This window comes from Thermobia domestica, chromosome 2, assembly GCF_964235325.1.
Source record: "Thermobia domestica chromosome 2, izTheDome1.hap1.1, whole genome shotgun sequence".
Lineage (NCBI taxonomy): Eukaryota > Metazoa > Arthropoda > Insecta > Zygentoma > Lepismatidae > Thermobia > Thermobia domestica.
In genome coordinates, this window is record NC_137455.1 from 91,297,494 (window position 1) to 91,316,209 (window position 18,716).

At 33.5% G+C, this 18,716-nt stretch overlaps 1 protein-coding gene across 1 annotated transcript in view; it reads left to right on the forward strand.

The window, feature by feature from the left end:
* The first annotated feature begins 7,015 nt into the window (after positions 1-7,015).
* Dpp10 (Dipeptidyl peptidase 10) overlaps positions 7,016-18,716 on the forward strand; it is a 521,190-nt gene continuing 509,489 nt past the window's right edge. Inside the window, exon 1 of the mRNA XM_081743917.1 lies at positions 7,016-7,514. Coding sequence (XP_081600043.1) covers positions 7,482-7,514 — 33 coding nt within the window. The 5' untranslated portion in view covers positions 7,016-7,481. The remainder of the gene's footprint in view (positions 7,515-18,716) is intronic.

Here is an 18,716-nt window from a genome sequence, read left to right on the forward strand (position 1 = left end):
TACATTTCCAATAACGGATCAAGCGGGCTGCATAAAAGGGTTCAGTGGGCAGCAATGAGCCCCAGGACCGGCTTGTTGGCTTAAGGAAATAAAAAATTATAAAGTTGTACTTTAAAAATGTGTCCACTCATATCTCTTTGAAGTGTCGTATTCTCAAAAAAGTACGAAGGACAACATGTATATCCCATTCACTAGCGGCTTTAATCTATTACCTTTTCTAAAATATATCCAACGGATAAAATTATAAAGTTATTCAAGAAAGAATCAAGTTAGAATGCAGACAGAACACTTAGCAGAAGTATAAGGGGCGATCAACTGAAACCCGTTCAGTGGTCATAATTCATGAAATAAGTTTTATTTCGAGCGGAAACTTGTACACTATCTAGAGGCGTCTATGGTTAGAATGTAGTAAAAGTATTGTTCAGAAGAAGTCACCATGAGCACTGAGACACATGTCCCAGTGTGTCATTAACTTACAAATGCCGTCCATGCAAAATTTGGACGACTGACTATCAAACCAAACACGCACAGCTTCCTGAACCTCAGCGTCACACTCAAATCCCTGACCTTTCAATGCCTTTTTAGAGGCCCAAAGATGTGAAAGTCACAAGGTGAAAAGTCAAAGCTGTAGGGTGGATGTCGCAACATTTTCCACTTGAATCGTTGAAACAAATCCTGCACTTGGTTTGCAACGTTTAAACGCACGTTGTTATGCAACAAAATGACTCTAGCAGTTAATATATCAGATCTTTTGTTTTTGATGGCTCTCCGTAACTGTGTCAAGGTCTGACAGTAGTTTGCGGTGTTGATGGATTGTCCTGGTTCCTTGAAGTCGAGCAATGATGGTCCATGGTAATCAAAGAACACAGACACCATAACTTTTCCCGCAGACGGTTGCGTCTTGAACTTTTTGGGACGTGGAGATGAGGGGTGTTTCCACTGCATATTGTAAGACTTTGAACTCGGTTCAAAATTATGGCACCAAGTTTCATCCTCAGCAACAATGCGCAGCAAGAAGTCATTACCTTCCAAATGGTAACGTGACAACTGTTCAATGGTGCAGCTTATACGCTCCAACTTTTGGTCTTCTGTCAACACCCTGTGGATCCACTGCTCGCGCACTTTATGATACCCCAGATCTTTCACAATTTTGTGAGCAGTATCATATCTCATGTTTAATCCGTTAGCTATGGATTGAATACTAATGCGTCTATCCGCAGCTATAGCCGCATTCACCTTTTCACGCGTGTCTTCTGTGGCAACAACATGGACTTGACCAGGACGGGGATAATCAGTGGTTTGTTCACGCCCCTTTCGAAACATTGGCCCAGTTCACCACTGTTGTTTTGGAAACGCATGCATCACTATAACACGTCTTTCATACGCAGGAACACTTCAGCTGGTTGACAACCTTCGGCACTCAGAAACTGGATGACGGCACGCTGGTCCTCTTTGGACGGATCTTGAAAGCCATCTTTCACTCGTTATACCTGCAAAACGGAAACACATATCAACAACATTCCTACACACAACACACAGGGATATTACACACTATTAAACAAACAATATCCTCCTACACACTATACCAATAATACATGGAACGAACGGGTTTCAGTTGATCGCCCCTTATATTAAATAGACAATTTAACATGGAAACAGAAAATAAATTGGAAAGTGAAAAACGGACAGACAGTAAACTATAGGATATTTCAACTTAAATAACCACAATTTATGCAATTCAGACTTGCTACAAAGCAACAAAAGAATGGAAAGAAGAATACACGATAAAATTATCCAAGAAAGAAAAGGTATTTGAATGCTGCAATATTTTCAAAGTTACACGCTACAATATAACAAATGGGAAACAGAATTTAAGATAACAATTATTCATTAAATTATTCAAGAAAGCAGATATAAGCAAATTAAAAACTGGAGTGAGATCACAATGCTTTCCTTCAAGTACAAAATTGTCTAGCATTTACTTAATCATATTTTAAAAAATTGGTAAGAAAGGTAAGAAAAAAGCAAATCATAAAAATAGATCTTTAAAAGTATATCAGACTTGTATTCCAAGAATTCCTATGAATTAAAAGTAAAGCTGCGCCTCCTTTCGTAGATATAGAGAAAAAGTTTTTAACTCTGTGTATCATAAAAGTAAGAAAAATATGCTAGAAAAAATATGAAATGCTTTTAGCATTCACTTCATGAAGGTAGTGTATCAAAAACTTATGGAACTAAAACTGAAGTAAGGCATAATTGTATTTTATCATTAATCATCCTTCCCCTAGTGATGGATAAGATAATGGGGAAGGGAACTAGCTAGGTAGTAAATATTGAATAGAGTAGTAGATTAAATATGTATGTTGGATAGATTAGTAGATTTTGAATTTGCTGATGATGTATGTCTACTTATTCAAGCGTATCCATAAGTTAGTTCTTTCGATGGAAAAGGGTAGGAAAAGGACTTGTAAAATACGAAATGAAACGAAATCGTTGAGAATAAACCGTAATATTTAAGTCAAAATTCGAACATCGAAAAATATTGATATAGAGGAAGTTGTCAACTTTAAGTATCTTAAGTAGTGTACTGACTAGATCTCAAGGTGCTGACGCAATGGATCAAAAAGTAAGAGGAACGTTTTTCAAGCGGAAGATTAAATCTACTATATAATGCTAAGATGAGGCGCATGAAGCTACCGTTTACGGACGGTGCTAAAAGCAGAAAATTATCTAAATATGAAGGCGAATATGTTAGCTGAAGGCCGTTGTGCATGGAAGCTTCTCAAATGCGGAAAGTGACTTAACAATAATGTCAGAATATGTATAGTGGTGATATTGGTAGTCTTGGTTTCTTGGAGGCTAGATAGTGTGTTGAGGAACGGTCTATAATCTGAGGTTTGATCTTGCATGGTAACTTGCATCTCTGCCAAAATTTCCGAATTCATGTTCCAGTGGTGATTTCAAGTCCACGTTAATATTAGGTATCATCCTTCATAATCTCTAGGCTGCATTAAGACACAACCACAAAAACAAAAACCCAAACTCACAGAAATTTAGATTTTTTTTTTCAAATTGCTCAATTGTATCAGAATTTACTGATAAAATATTATGTAGAGAAAATGAATATCCTGTTTTTGTCCATTATATCTTACCGGTAATGCATTGTATGACACACCGTGTTATCAGCATAATTAATTTATATTATTTCCACCTGAGGGCAATGTCTGTGTAACACTTCATGTATAGTCCATTGGGAAACAATGTCTCGTATGTGTTTTACAAACTTGATTGTTTTATGTATAATTGCAAAATATGCCATACGACTTTATTTATGAATGTGTATAATATTTGTGTGATTTCTAAATACTTGCTAATTCAAGTTCTGTTTTGGTGAAGTTACACTTAGAAGTGTTCCCTAAATTCCTGTTAAATAATCATGACCAAGTTGGATTGTTTCCACGCAACCGGTAAGAATCCAATTCATGGAAAGTCGTTAGACAAACGTTAACCAATTTTCAGAGTTCACGTTTTATCATGTTTCAATTACCTATAAATATATTATGTTAAAGTTAGAACCAATATAAATTGCTTCCTTACATTCGAAATCGGAAGGTTCTCACCTCTTCGTTGAAACAGTTACTCAAAATTTATGTCCCTAAAACTGAATTTTCCCTTTCAGTCTTTTGCTAGTGTCGATACCTAGTCATGTTTTCTTTCTCTGAGATATTCATATTGTGTATGTCAAAATATATAGTATACAAGTTTCACGTATGCTTAAAATTCTAAAAGAAATTGGCAACAAAAATATACAAAATTTAAATAAACCTATGTCGAATTATTTGAAACTTAATCTTAGAAACGTTCAATTTCCTACACCAAGAATAAATTTAGCTCCCTTTCCACCCCCTTAGAGCATGAATTTCAAAAAATGTCTATGTTGCTCGTAGTCTAAAATCTGAGGAAAACTTTTATAGAAAACTATAGGAAAGCTGTTTTGGAGATCTAATGTTCAGCAAAAAATTGTCAAAACCCTCATTCTTACCTTAGCTTCACATTTTGTAAAGTTCCGTCCTACTCTCAACCTATTTACGATTGAGTGAGCAGATTTGTGCAAAATGTCAAATTCTATGACCAAGAGTTTCAAAGATTAGGTAGAAGTTGAAGAAAAGTTTCAAGACCCTATTCTTCCCCGTATGAGTGCCGTTTCATAATACAAATACTCCATTTCACCTTCCGCCTAGAGTTCATGAGCTTGTACAAAATTTCAAGTTGTTGGGCCTAGGAGTTCCGAAGATGTGGTAAAAATCGAAGAAAATGTTCAAAGTTCCTTCCGGCTCCACAGGGCTGGAATTTCGAAAGAACTTCTTTACATCTTCAGTCTGAGATACATAGGAAATGTACAAAATTTCAAGTTTCTGCACCTAATAGTTTCTCTGATATGGATAACAGTTAAAATCTTCAAGTCTCCCTTTCCCACATTTCAAGAAATCTCGTTCTATGTACATACTAGAGTGTATAGAAAACATTTCTTTTTAAGAATCAAGATTCTACACCTAATGTCGTAGTTTCGGATATCTGGAGAGCAGTAAAAATACTATTCAAGTTCCCTATCCCCTTAATTGCCTCCTCTTGTCAAATACTGTTTTAACTATAGCCTAGAGTGCAAAGAGAATATATGTACGAAATTTCAAGGTTCTACGTCTAATAGTATTCGAGACCTGTTGAAGACTGGATCAGTGAGCGTATCAGTGGCTTTACTCTATTATACCATTTATACAATCTATAGATTTTCCATTCGAAAACCATAGTGTTCATATAAAATTGAAATTATTGTTACTCTTTGAATCAATTTCATGTTTTCCTTCAAAAACTATACTTATTACATTATAATAAATACAATTTATGATGTGAGCTAGCTAATGTATGAACTGTTCACTTTTGTTTTGGCAACAGTTTTCATGAAACGAAAGAGGATATGAAGTGAAATTTATAAAGCAAAAATAATTTATATAAAAAAGCAAAAATATTATATGATGGAATGTCCTCCGAGGCCTCCTTTAGTCGCTATGGGAAACCAAAATTTCACTATGTGGCAACATCGCATATTGTCTTGGAACCATTAGCATTACCTTACAAATTCATCAAACATTTACATCGATTGTTACGCTAATAAGTGGTGGCTAGTGTCAACAACTAAGTTATTAACTTTAACTATTATCTGGCAAGAATTGATATAATTATTTGTTGGATCGGTGGATCTAATCTATGGTTCTTCTTTCTGTGACGTTGAAACATAATGCAATTCGCGTCTCCAGACGAGGACTCGAAAGGTACACAAATATATATAGCTTTATTTTGAACTGTAGAAAAATGTTCTGTGTCCTTGGGTCACATATATACTAGCCTTCGTCTAGCTTGGACTTCGTCTCCAGAATCTCCGCACTTGTCTTTCCTACGGACTCACACTTCTTATCTCCCTAACATGTCTATAATCTTACAAGATTTCAAGATATGGCCATCTTATTATAACAATTGCAATCCCTACTCTTTTCTCTTCTCTCTTTTTTCTTCCTTTATAAGGAAAACATAAAGTAAAGCTGAAACACATCTTTAATTAACATTTCTCTGCTCTTAAGGAGTCTCGAGATATGACCATGTTATTTTAGCAATTACAATTCACACCCTTTTTTTGTTCCCGCCTTTTTTCTCCCTTCTAAAGGTAACATCAAAAACGGCGAAACATGAAACATGGCGTCTTTAATTATTGTAAATTAAAAGTCGAAGACAGTGTTCATGCCTCTAACTTTAAGGGATTTCGAGATATAAACATGTTATTATAATAATTGTAATTCCCGCCCCTATTTCTTTCTCATTCCCTTTTCTTCCCTTCTAGATCAAGTACTAAAAACGCTTAAAGGTGTGTCTAATTATTTTAAAGGAGAAGTCGATATACCAAATTTCATGTCTCTAACATTCAGAGATTTCGAGGTGGTCATTTTAAGATAATAATTCCCACCCCTCTTTACCTTTCTTCCCAAGTCAAATTTTCCAAAAATCCTTCCTTAGTGGGATCTTACATCCAAATTCTATGTTCTGTCTAAATTTCAAGTTTCTAGCTTAACCTGTTTGGCCAGGGCGTTGATCAATCAATCAGTCAAGATTTTAGATTATATAATCTAAAATCTCTGAAGAGAAGGCGTGAGTACTTAAAAAAGATGAAAAGAAGACAGAGGTGGGTAAATAAACGATTCCCACTTAGAAATTCCGGATTCGAATCCCGAGACTGGTCCACAACTTTTTCCAATAATACCTGATGTGCAAGAATGGTATTGTTCAATATGAGCCTTGATGATGTTTCTTCCCATTGTTAAGTGTTTCCAGTGTAAAATTGTCTCATTACTGTGTTTGACACTACTTAAATACATACATACATACATACATACATACATACATAAAAGTTATAACCAATAAGCATTAAAACCACTAACTGTAAAATTATAGAATATACTAGTTTCTTTTACGGATTTCTTTTAGATTTAATACCTTATTCAACCTAAACTGCTTTAACAAAGCGTAAATGTTGATGGGATGCACTATCTTGCACTTTGCAGCTCGGGTAATCAATTGTTCATCGAACTTTATGCATATTTGATATACCAATGTTAACCTATACATGTGCACTATGCTTGCTTGCAAACGTCAATGCACTATCTAATTTGCATTATCCACTTCAGCTAAATAATGTGCTTGCTTTACGCGATTATTCTTGTTATGAGGAATATAAAATAATTATCTTTGAACTCATGCCTTATTACGAAGTGATCGGCAGATGGAAAGGTCAAGCCTTCCTGACCCTACCTGCTCCCGAACAAAAATTTTCCTTGACCTCGCCGCGTGAGAAAGGGCCAGACAGTGGCCCCCGTAAGATGTCGCAGATGCGCTTGTCTGTATTGATTGCTGAGAGAGGAGCGAGGCCCGGGGAACTCGGTTGTCCCTCTGTATCGGCCCGGCTTGAGCCGCGTGTGGAGGTGACCATGCTGGGCCCCCGCCAACAATAATAAAGTGAGAAAAACATTACACAAACCATCACTACTACTACTACTACTACTGCTATTACTAGTACTCTTGGTGTCGTGACTTACTGTGACATGAGCTTACATGCTTTGGTGTTTTAAAATGCCACGATAAGACAAATATAATTAATATTTACAGATTTTTTCTTATAGCAGAACTTTCATTACTTGAATTATTTGACCGAGTTATAAACAAAGTTTTAGAAAACATTACGTGTGTTTTATGTTTAGGAAAAACGCTTAGTGCTTAGAACCTTCTAATAAGAGACTTACAAACCCAGTTTTATTATTTTCCCTCCACAACCAAGAACATAATAGAAATAAAAGAAAGTCAGTCAAAAAATTGTTTCGCTCTTTTTTTTATTTTTGTGAGTGCGTGGTTATAAGCGTTACCAAGAACAGAACACCATGTCTGAAGTGGAAAATAACTTTGATGATGAGGTAAGTCTGTTAAAACATTTTGATCTATTGCATGTAGATTTGTTTTTGCTTTACAGCTTTTTAAAAATTGACTCTTGCTTATTATGTTTTTATTAGTTGTTCCTTTATCTTCTTCTCATGTACTGTAAGTTTATGATTAATGAGGTAATATAAGGTCATAAAAGAAAAAATACTGTATGTCAAACAAGTTTCATTAATTAATACCTTAATGACGTAATACTTGATGAATTTTCACAATAAGTTCTCTGTATCATGATGTCAAAACATTTGATTCCGTTCTATGTATTAATATGACTGACAATATGGATTTTCAATAAATACATATATGTAATTTAGGATACATATAAAGAAGAAAGAAAGAACACATGACGATGACTAACGTATAAGACAATGTTTTCTGAAGGAAATAATCTGCCAGAAAGATTGTGAATTACCTCAAATTAGATGTTCAGTAAGCCCATAATGTCAAAAATCTGAAAATGTGTTATAACCTCCAGAGTTATATTTCATTAAAATGTAATCAATATGGGATCTTCTGTATATCTGCTTATATTTTATTCTTCTTCTCCTTCTTATTTTCATCATTCTTAAATATTTATTAAGTACCTATATAATAAAGGAACAATTTGTTCAATTTGAATAAATAATGGGAATATTTATATTTTGACAATCTCTAAGGGTTCCTTAAGGGATATATATATGAACACTTTGTTCAGCGAATCATGTACAGCTTTAGATGAATACTTGTTCAAACTGAAATCCACCACTACATTCTAGATATATCAAATCTAGAAATGTTCTAGATGTATCAAATCTAGAAATTTTGTTGTTGTAAAATTATTAAGAACAGCAAAATCTAACTAAGAAATAACTTCTTTTGATTTTACAACACTGTTTTTGACTTCCCAAACTTTATTCATGTATATATATATATATATATATATATATATATATATATATATATATATATATAGGATACAAGGATTCCAAACAGTTTCATTTTATCACAGTTCAATCATTCTAAATAAGGAAAGTTGAGAAACACACATAAGAGTGTGTTTTTGAGTGTTTGTATTGTTTTTGTACATGGTAAGAATTGAAAAACAACCTATTGAAAGATTGATTAAAATAAAGCTCTTCACTCAATGTTTTTGGAAACAATTTTTCTTAGTCAAAGGCTCAATTGAATCAAACAAATATAAATCTTCCTTGCACATTTAAGATTTTCATGTAAAGCAAAAGTATCAAATTTGCTTATGCATGATTGTGAGAATAACTATTTAAAGAGAAGTGCAAGTAAAGTTTTTTTTAAAAAAAACTGTACATTCTAAATATATATATTTGCTTATATCTGTACATGTACATAAGAGAATGCACTATTTGATGGTAATTTAAAATAAAATTCAATTACATATAATTTAGATACAATATTCGTATATTTACGAATGTCGTATAATATATATGGAATTTGTATTTTCATTTTATGTAATGGAATTGTATTATTATTATTACTAGTTTAATCTTCCACGTTTTGAAAGAGGCTAAAGTGATGGTGTTGATGAGATAATTCATAATGGTGGAATGATGAAAGGGACAAAAAGGAAGAAATCAAAAATAAACTCACATACAAGTGTTTCTCAGTTCAACAAACCGCACCTTTCGGAAACTAGGATCGAATCGTGGATACCAAACGCCAGAGGTGGACGCTTTACCATTGAGCCATTGCAGCCTCTTTTAAAATATTGTCAAATAGTGAATTCTTTATGCGTATATTCATAAGCTATGTATATATATATTCCTATACAATTTTAGTTTTTAAACTTTTTAGATGATAAACCAATTTACATAGAGTTGCTTTATCTCGAGAAGAAGTGTGAAATTTGAAGTACCTAAGTATATACTTAAAATATTTTTCACTATGTTGAAGTAAGTAACAAACTCAGTTGACAGTTTTGAAAATATTGCCAAACTAAATTTACACTGGAGACTGTACAAAATATATAGAAGATGTAAGATTATTTTAGCCAAGAAATAAGAAAGGATGACGCTTAAAATAAACAAATGAAAAACAAATGCATATTTAATTCTAGTGTTCTACAGTGATAGCTCGTAGCTAGGATTTAACTAGTTTATCCGTGTATAACTCGTCTTTTGAAATTTAATAACGTATATTATATAGGTTTCTAAGTAAATTTCCAATAAACAACTGGCAAATCTAGTATCGCCTTATGATTATTAAATCTCTAGCGAGCGTAATATGATAAACACTTTTTTTAGATGTGCCATAATTATACTCCACAGCTAAGGGAGACGATGATGCTACTAATGAGCAGAATGATGAAATGAAAAAACGATTTCTACGTACAGAAGGTGAGTACTCTATTACTGAGCCCCCTCGGCCTTACTGACAAATACGTTGAAATTAAAGTAATATTTAACATTGAAAAATGTTTTTTTTAGTTTAACGTCCTACATTTTAGTTTAGTTTATGCCTTTTAGGCTAAAGAAGACTGTTGTTAATGAAAGTGAGTGATTGTGAAATTAGAGGGTTGACACCCCAACAGAAATCAAACCCGAGACCATGTGTTAGTGATTAGACCATCGGAAGGGCTCAGAAATCCATATTAACAAACACCAATGATGATCATAATGTTCAAGTATTATTTTAATTTGATGTGTATTATCTATCTATCTATCTATCTATCTATCTATCTATCTATCTATCTATCTATCTATCTATCTATATATATATATATATATATATATATATATATATATATATATATATATATATATATATATATATCTTGGATGTGGAGTATCCATGTGGAGTTAATGTTAGACAATGTACAGTGTATAATGAAAATATATTAAGTTAACTTAAAGGTATGAATCCCCCAAAATACTAAAGTACATAATTCATAATATACATGTTATAGTCACTGTTTTAAATGACTCGTACTGATGGCTAGAACGAAGGCACAACTTCATTATTTCTTTAACTTGTTTGTCCAGATTTGAAATTACATCATACAGTTGATAGCCTGTGAACAGTTAGAAGCCTGAAGTAAATATAAGTAAGTGGAATTTATGGGATAAAAGCATTGGCAATTAGTGATAATGTTCGGCTACTTGCTTAAGTTTGTAATATTTACACTGTTAATGTGTGACATTTGACAATTACAAATATTACAAAAGATAAGGAAAATATATTAAAATTTCAGTTTGCAGTCCCGTAAAACTTACGTGGTACCTTTTTGCTGTACTTGTTAACTAATTTTAAAAGTCTAATTGTCTTGAAGAGTGAGATAAAGACGTTTTTAATAGGAAAATATCAATAATAACATAAGGTGTATTACTGCTATAAATTAAATTTAAAATTAATAGTTTCGACAACTTAAAGTAAACAACTACAGTGTTTGGACATAATTGGTTAACTATGTCATCATACCAGACAGATATTAAATATATACTTAGGCTAATTTTAACACTTTACACTAAGAAGGGAACTCTTTCTTGTGTCACACGATATGTGGGACGATACTATGATCAATCGATTTGTGTTAGTGAACAAGAAAATCCACAGACGGGAAAACCGTTCCGTACTTATGTGGGGAGTAGGAGCACTGGCAATACAACAAGTTATGGATAATGAGACGAAATATGGAGCGAGTTCGATGAAAATATGCGTAGGAGCACAACATATACTACAATGTGACATTATGTTCGACAATACTCTAACAAGTGAAGGCAGAGGCGTAGCACATAACGACAGAGGAGGGGTGGGTATGTTCAAGTAAAAATGGTCATGTAATTGAGGAAGACGGAGAAGCAAGGCGTCATGGAGATGGTACAATAATAATACATGGCCAAGTAATCAATCACAAACTATAGACAGTCTGTCGACGAGACCGTGAAGCAGAAATGGAAGAAAGACAGCTGTGAAGGGGATTGTCGTAGGATCCAGACCCCCTCGTAACATTCGATGTGTATAAACTGTTGTATACATGTAGACATTCATTTTCATATGTTTATGATGATGATGATGATGTCATAAAAGTAAAACAACAATATGCACTCCCGTGTAAATGCAATACACACCCCTGCAGTATGCAGTATACGTCCCTTCAAAGTCCAATACACCACTATACATTGACAGATCTGTTGAGGAAGGTGGGGAACCGTTGCCCCCTTGCCGTTCTACTCTCCAACTATGTACTTTACCATGTCCATGATATATTACTATGCTATTTCACTCAAGTCCGGTTCATACCTTTTATGGAACTTTTCCTCTACGCTATACTCCACGATTACCCGCCCTCCTTCTCTGTCGTTACGTGCCTCTGCCCTCACATGTCAGAGTATTGTAGAATGGAGAGTCATATTGTAGTGTATGTTTAACTGCGCTTCTATGCATATTTTCATCGAACTCCCTCAATATTTAGTCTCATTATCCACAACGTGTTGTGTTGCCAGTGCCCTTATTCCCCCCTTCCCCCATAAGTGCGGAACGGTTGCGATCGAGGGTTTTTTCTTGCCTATGGATTTTCGTGTTCACTAACACAAATCGATTGACCATAGTCTCATTCCACATTTCGTGTAACAACAGAACAAGATACCTTGTAAATATTCTTTCTTTTTTCAATGAAATGAAAATAGTCAAATCATATGATTCGTACAAAATTATACTTTTATGATGCGATTGACTCCATGGTGTTTAGGGCAGGAAAGGATCGCTAACTTCCTTTTTCCATGTTCAATTTGGATTTACATAAAATGTACTGAAGACCAGTAGAAGCTCGTTGTAATGGAAGCATTGATGCAGTACAATTTCACAAGCATCGAAAATTTTATAAAATTTTGAATAAGGGCTTCTCGCAAAGAATAAGAGTTAGAGAAATTTACTATATGTTACCAATAGGTCGACGGTCCATACAATAGAATCAAAAAGGAATATGGTTTGGGTATTCTTATTGCGAACTTGATTATTAAACACCCTATATATCAAGTGTAGCTCATCTCTTTATGGAAATGAAATTCTGATAAACGTAAGTATTAAACATTGGTAACCAGCTGCAGGACAATGAAGGCATCGTTTAGAAGTTTAATAAGAATTTAAACATTCATCGTAATTGGAGTAATTTAGCATATGCATATTTTATGCAGGCTAAGCGATAATTGCTATGAAAATCTATTATAAACCTAATAAGCTGGAGCTTCGTTATGGTTCAATAATTATGTTCTTCTTTTCCTGTATGGAAGCTTCGTGTTTAATCCCACTAGAATATTGTGCGATTAGAAACATGTGATACAAAATGTCATTAAACTCGAAACAAACACAACAAAGTAACCAAACGAATTGAAAGTATTTTTATTTACGCCATCAAACAACAAAGAAGTAATATTTTGGACAAATATTGTTCATAGTTTTTTAAAGTTATTTAAAACCTTTATCACAAAATATATAACTCGTTCAGTGTAGTAAGGGCGAATTAAACATCGATCAATATTTTTCTACCTAGCTTTTGTATGATGATAGTGTATATATTCTGTGACAATCGTTTATATTTTGGATACAATGTGCCAGTACGAAAAGCCATCGATGATTTCGAACGATTAAAATTCATGTAATAAGGTTGATTTTCGAGAAACATGCAATTATTAAATTTTGTCTTTCTAGCTGAATATATATATATATACATCTTATTTGTCTCCAGTTTACGATACACAAAGGCAAGTTACTTGATACTTCTCGAGGTGGAAGTCCGTTACATATTATTTAATCTGAAAGTCACTGTAATTAAATATTTTTGTTAGTAGTAAAAAATATTTGTAAACCACGTGAAATGAAAAGAATTGACAATTGACAATTTTATGTTAATCCTGATGCCGAGCACTTTTCCTTGTGGTGTAATAGGGCTTTTCGATACAGCGTGTTATCTTTCATGATAAGGGGTTTTCTTCATAATGAGATGTTTTCTTTAGTATCTACCAGTTAGGATATTTGAAATACTAGTATAAGTGCACTGATTTATCATCTCTGGAGTTTACTGATTGAAACGATATACATTTTTCATCAAGCATCTTTCAAAATTCACAATGGAAATTACTGTGAATATACTGCACAGCTTTTATTAAATGAAATACGTTTTCGACTTGGCGTCGCTTATCCGCCTTTGAAAAGCTTTCATATAGTTGGATGCGTATAGAAACACTGAATTCTAAATTGTCTTATTTTTCTCCTTTTGGGAGAAAAATATATTAGGACGAAGTTGTCTAGCTGTTTCTAAAAGTCAATGTCTGAAGACGATAGATATTTCCTGACATTTTTATATTTAAAAAAATATTCCTAGAATTTACTACTTTCGTTATCTCTTGAGAAACTTCCAAGAAGTTCTTAAGCTTTCCATCATATCTTGTTGCATATTTATTTAGTCAAGCAGTGAATTTTTAACTTCCGAATCATTTTTGTATTTAGAAAAACCGAAGATATCTTCTAGTTGGAAAACAAAATATGTGTTATCAAAAGTAAAAGAATGGAAGATAAAGATTGCTTTGACTTTTGAAGAAAGTTAGGTAGACAACATAATAGAAATAATACGTACAACATAAAACATCGTTAAATGTATGTAAGCGAATGCCTCCTAAATAGTATTGATTGTTACATACTTCTTTTTAAAAAAATAAACACATTGTTTTCCCATATTCTACTAGCTAAATAAAGATTTGTAGAAATTCATTATTTATTTCTTGCAGATGTCAAAAGATATAATAATTAAATAATGTCAACGGAGTCATAATTTTAGTTTAAACCGTACTTTCAAAGGCACTTTGAACGTTCTGAGCTGTTCTGCCCGCTCCGGGCGGGATATCAGTAAACTACCTAGACTGTCCAATCTTAAAATTCTTGATATCTCTTGGATTCCAACACCATTGTCCACAGAAAAGGCGCCACCTAGGTTCCCCCACCTTTTTCTTGAATAAAATACTGTTAAAAAGGTGTCAGTTATAAAGACCATGGGTACATTATGGCTCTTCTGAAATGAATAGGAACAGGCCGGTAGCCAGCCCAAAAATGTAGGGGGGCAGTAGAAGTTAGGGGGGCCCGATCGAACCATATTATATTTCATCACCATGTTATAGTTCATTTGCAAGCCTACCGTGGAAATTTTAGAGGGATCCGGTCTCCCTAGATTCCCCCTTGGATAGGGCCTAAATGGAAAAGTTATATTTTTCTTGAAGTATGTAATTTTATTTCAGTATTCAGCTACAACGTTTCGTTCTTCCTACTATAGACTAACAGAATCAAAATATTCAGTGGTTTCAAATATTTTTCAGTGCTTTTGGCACTTTTCGTCGGAGTTCTGCAAAGATTCCTTCCCTCAATTATAATAGTACAGTGTATCAGAAAGTATAAAGTGTAACATACAGTGTAAAGAATACCGAAAAGAAAGAATACTGTGTACGAAAAATGTTATAATATCTTTTTCGTGATTGAAAAGATCTGTTATATTGCGTGGCAATATACAATGGTGTTACATGAATTCAAAAGATCTTAATCAATAAACGTTAATGAAAATCACATGGGAACCTTTTGTGTAACATAATTGAAAACTATCTCCATATTATCACTGCCTATAGATAAGCTCTCCTTGAGAAATGAGCTCTCCGAACTGTATTCGTTGACAAAGAATTCATCGAAATAATCCAACTTGTAAATGTAATGTTATGAATTTATGCTTTATTTACATTTATATTTAGGAGATCTACGAAAAGAGGAAAAAGAATGCAAATCGTGTTATCTTGGACCTTAATTATATTTTTAAAGACCTTAATTCTTTGTTGCTGTTGCACGACTATAAAACTCGATATAAAATACCTGTTAAAATGTATGGATATTTTCATTTGCAGATTTACTAACAATCAATCAAAGCGTATACGTATAGTATTAATTAGAACTCATGTGGTTCAGTTCCCCATTAAGCAGTAGGTCCACGTCAAGATAGCCTCGCTGCGAAAGGGGCGCTAAACTGAAAATCAAATCAAATCAAAAATGGTAGAATTAATACTTTCCTAGAATTTCCTCTTTCTTTTTGTCTCCCAAACGTTCTTTGGACTTGCATTATTGTACCAGGATAGGTTATTTTCTTACTAGGAGGTTATCACAGTGTATTTTCTTCACTAGGTTCTATTCACCATTAGAACATAAGCCTTTTCTTCCGGAGACTTTTTTTGGCTATTTTTCCCGCAAAAGCAAAGATTATTATGAATTGTAAACATTATCACATTATCATAAAAATCTTCTACACAATTAAATATCATAAACCCTAGAAATGAAAGTGTTACTTCATCTCTTTATCTGATAAGTAGTGCTTCAGGTATAGAATCATTTATTGATATGTATAAATGTAAAATGTCTCTGGATGATTTAAAGTAACATTTATAACCTGATACTTTTAGTAGAACAGAATTTTAATATAGGATCCTATCTACGTTTACGATAGGAAGTTTCAGCCAGAATACAAAATCTATAAGCACCGAAATTGCTTTAGCCTCTAACAGTAACAGTTTCACGAAACTTTCATTTTAAAATTTCTCAGTAATCTCAGTGGAAATCTCAGTAATAGCACACTTTGGCTCACATGAATTAGCTACAGAGTTGGTCCACCTACAAATAGGTACCTTTGTCTTTATCATGTTGGCACATATGTAAATAACCACTTTTATCTTAATCTTCTTGACCCTATAGAAATAGGCACTTTCATATTTATCATATTGGTCCATCTAGAAATAAGAATTTTTGTCTTAATCTTGTTGGCCCTATAGAAATAAACACTTCCGTCTTTATCGTGTTAACCCACATAGAAATAAGTACTTTCGTCTTTATTCTCTTGATTCCATAAAGATAGGCACATTTGTCTTTATTCTATTGACCCCATAAAAATAGGCTCATTTGTCTTTATCCCATTGGCCCTATAGAAATAGCCATTTTTGTCTTTATCATGCTGGCCCACATAGAAATAGGCATTTTCGTCTTTATTCTGTTGTTCCTATAGAAATAGAAACTTTCGTCGTTATCATGTTGGCACATATAAAAATAGGCACTTTCGATTTTATCTGTTGGCCCCAGAGTGTAGGACCGAAACGACATGGGCCGAAACTACAGAGCAGAAACCGGTTTCGTCCTGTAATTTAACTTTTAATCTTGCATCTAAAAAGCAATATTTTTATTGTCTATTTAACTTATTTTGCTATGAATTATAAACTCCTGTTGATTCTATGTCTGTGTGGATTATATATAATATTCATGGACTGAGTACGATCGAAACGGCATACGACCGAAACAGCATAGGACCGAAATGGCACACGATGATCATTCTGCGTCCGGTCGACTAAAGCAAAGATTTCTTTCTGTAGAAAACAGGAGCTGTGCTAATTGATTTTAAATTTTAAGAATTATAAGATATTAACAACATGAATATGAATAATTGTAAAAGATGATAAATGGTAGTGAATGCAAGAGATAATTTATTGTATTCATTCCTATATTTATGTATGCTTTTATATTATTATTATTATTATTATTATTATTATTATTATTATTATTATTATTATTATTATTATTATTATTATTATTATTATTATTATTATGCAGTATTCCTCATCTGTTCTATTATATTTACAGTTTGTCACTGATAGGATATGTTCCCTACGTATTCTAGATGCTACAAGATTATGCTTTTGTTGCAACTTCCTGAATACATATGAAACATACGTACGACATGTTTAATACATCATTATAGAACATATTACCACATTCTGGTGAAGCTGGATGATCATTTTAGGTGTGCTTCTTTTCTCCGTGTAGTGCACCAAAGACACCTAAGACCAGACAGTTTTAAGTACTGTTCTTTATGAAAAATTCACCTACAATACTCATTCTCCGCTCCATCTACGTACAGTCTTGTCCAAAACATTTTGGCTACCCACATATATTTGAAAAGCCGTGCGCTCTTACCTACCAATGGAATTAAATTAAACATATAGAACTCGTCTTTGGCCAACTGAAATCTTTATTCAAAACCAAATATTAGAAATTCCTACGTACGGTTGCAAGAATGTTACTTAGATAGAGCCGTACAGATTTTCGATTCTATAAGTGGTATTATCTAAAACATTATCAATGGAAACGCTAGAATCCAGTTCTAAGTTTCGGTTAAATTTTGTAAAGTTATATTAAATTTTTTTAACTTAATAGAGCAGCGTTAAATTTAAATTATATTAGCTTTTTCTTGTATATTTATCTCCCATTGTTATACTAATATTACTCTCATGCTCGTTTCTTTTAGAGTATGTGTTTCACTTTCTTCTTCTCTCATAATCTTTATGATTGAAGACCAAAGCCTTTGAAATACATCTACTGTCTTTTTATTAATGTTCTTGTTTATTTCAATCTAAATTGTTCTCCGTGTTATTATTATTTCTAATCTTTCCTGTTCCGTTTACTACTTCCGTCTTATCAAACAGAATCCCACGTTCTTGGCTGATATAATGTTCTGTCATAGCTAACTTCCCTATGTAACCCTATTTATACACTCTACTATAAATTTTCACCCTTTTTTGAACGGTTAGCTAAGTTTGCTCCATAAAAAATCTTTCCCGATCACATTTTATTCTCTATATACACTCGAATTTTATAGTAGTAACCTATCTTTAACGTGTCTGGCTTTTAAATATTTTACATCTTAAAAGGTGGAGCAATTATCATGGTTGGGCGGTAAGCTTTCAAACTGTTTGAAGGAAAGAACTTTGGGTGGAAACACCTTTATTGGTTGCTGAAGATATAATAGTAAAGTTCCAGGTTGACTGGTCAACATTTATTGGCGGAAGTAAGGGCAGGCTTTGGAAGACCTACGCCCCCAAGTTTATACAAGTTGTGATGAACTATAAGTTTGACCCGGGGCGCGGCGGCTGTGGTAGATGGTTCACCTCCTGTGCTTGGGGTCCCTGGTTTGATCCCAGCTTGCGACATGTGAACTTTGTGGTGGACAAACACCGTGCTCGTGGGTTTTCTCGGGGTTCTCCCGTTTCCTCTTACTTTCTTCATTCCACCATTTCACTCATTTCTTATTATCACCGTCTCCTTTAGCCTAACCGGCAGAAAAGTGGGACGTTAAACTTGAAAGATTTACAAGTTTGACT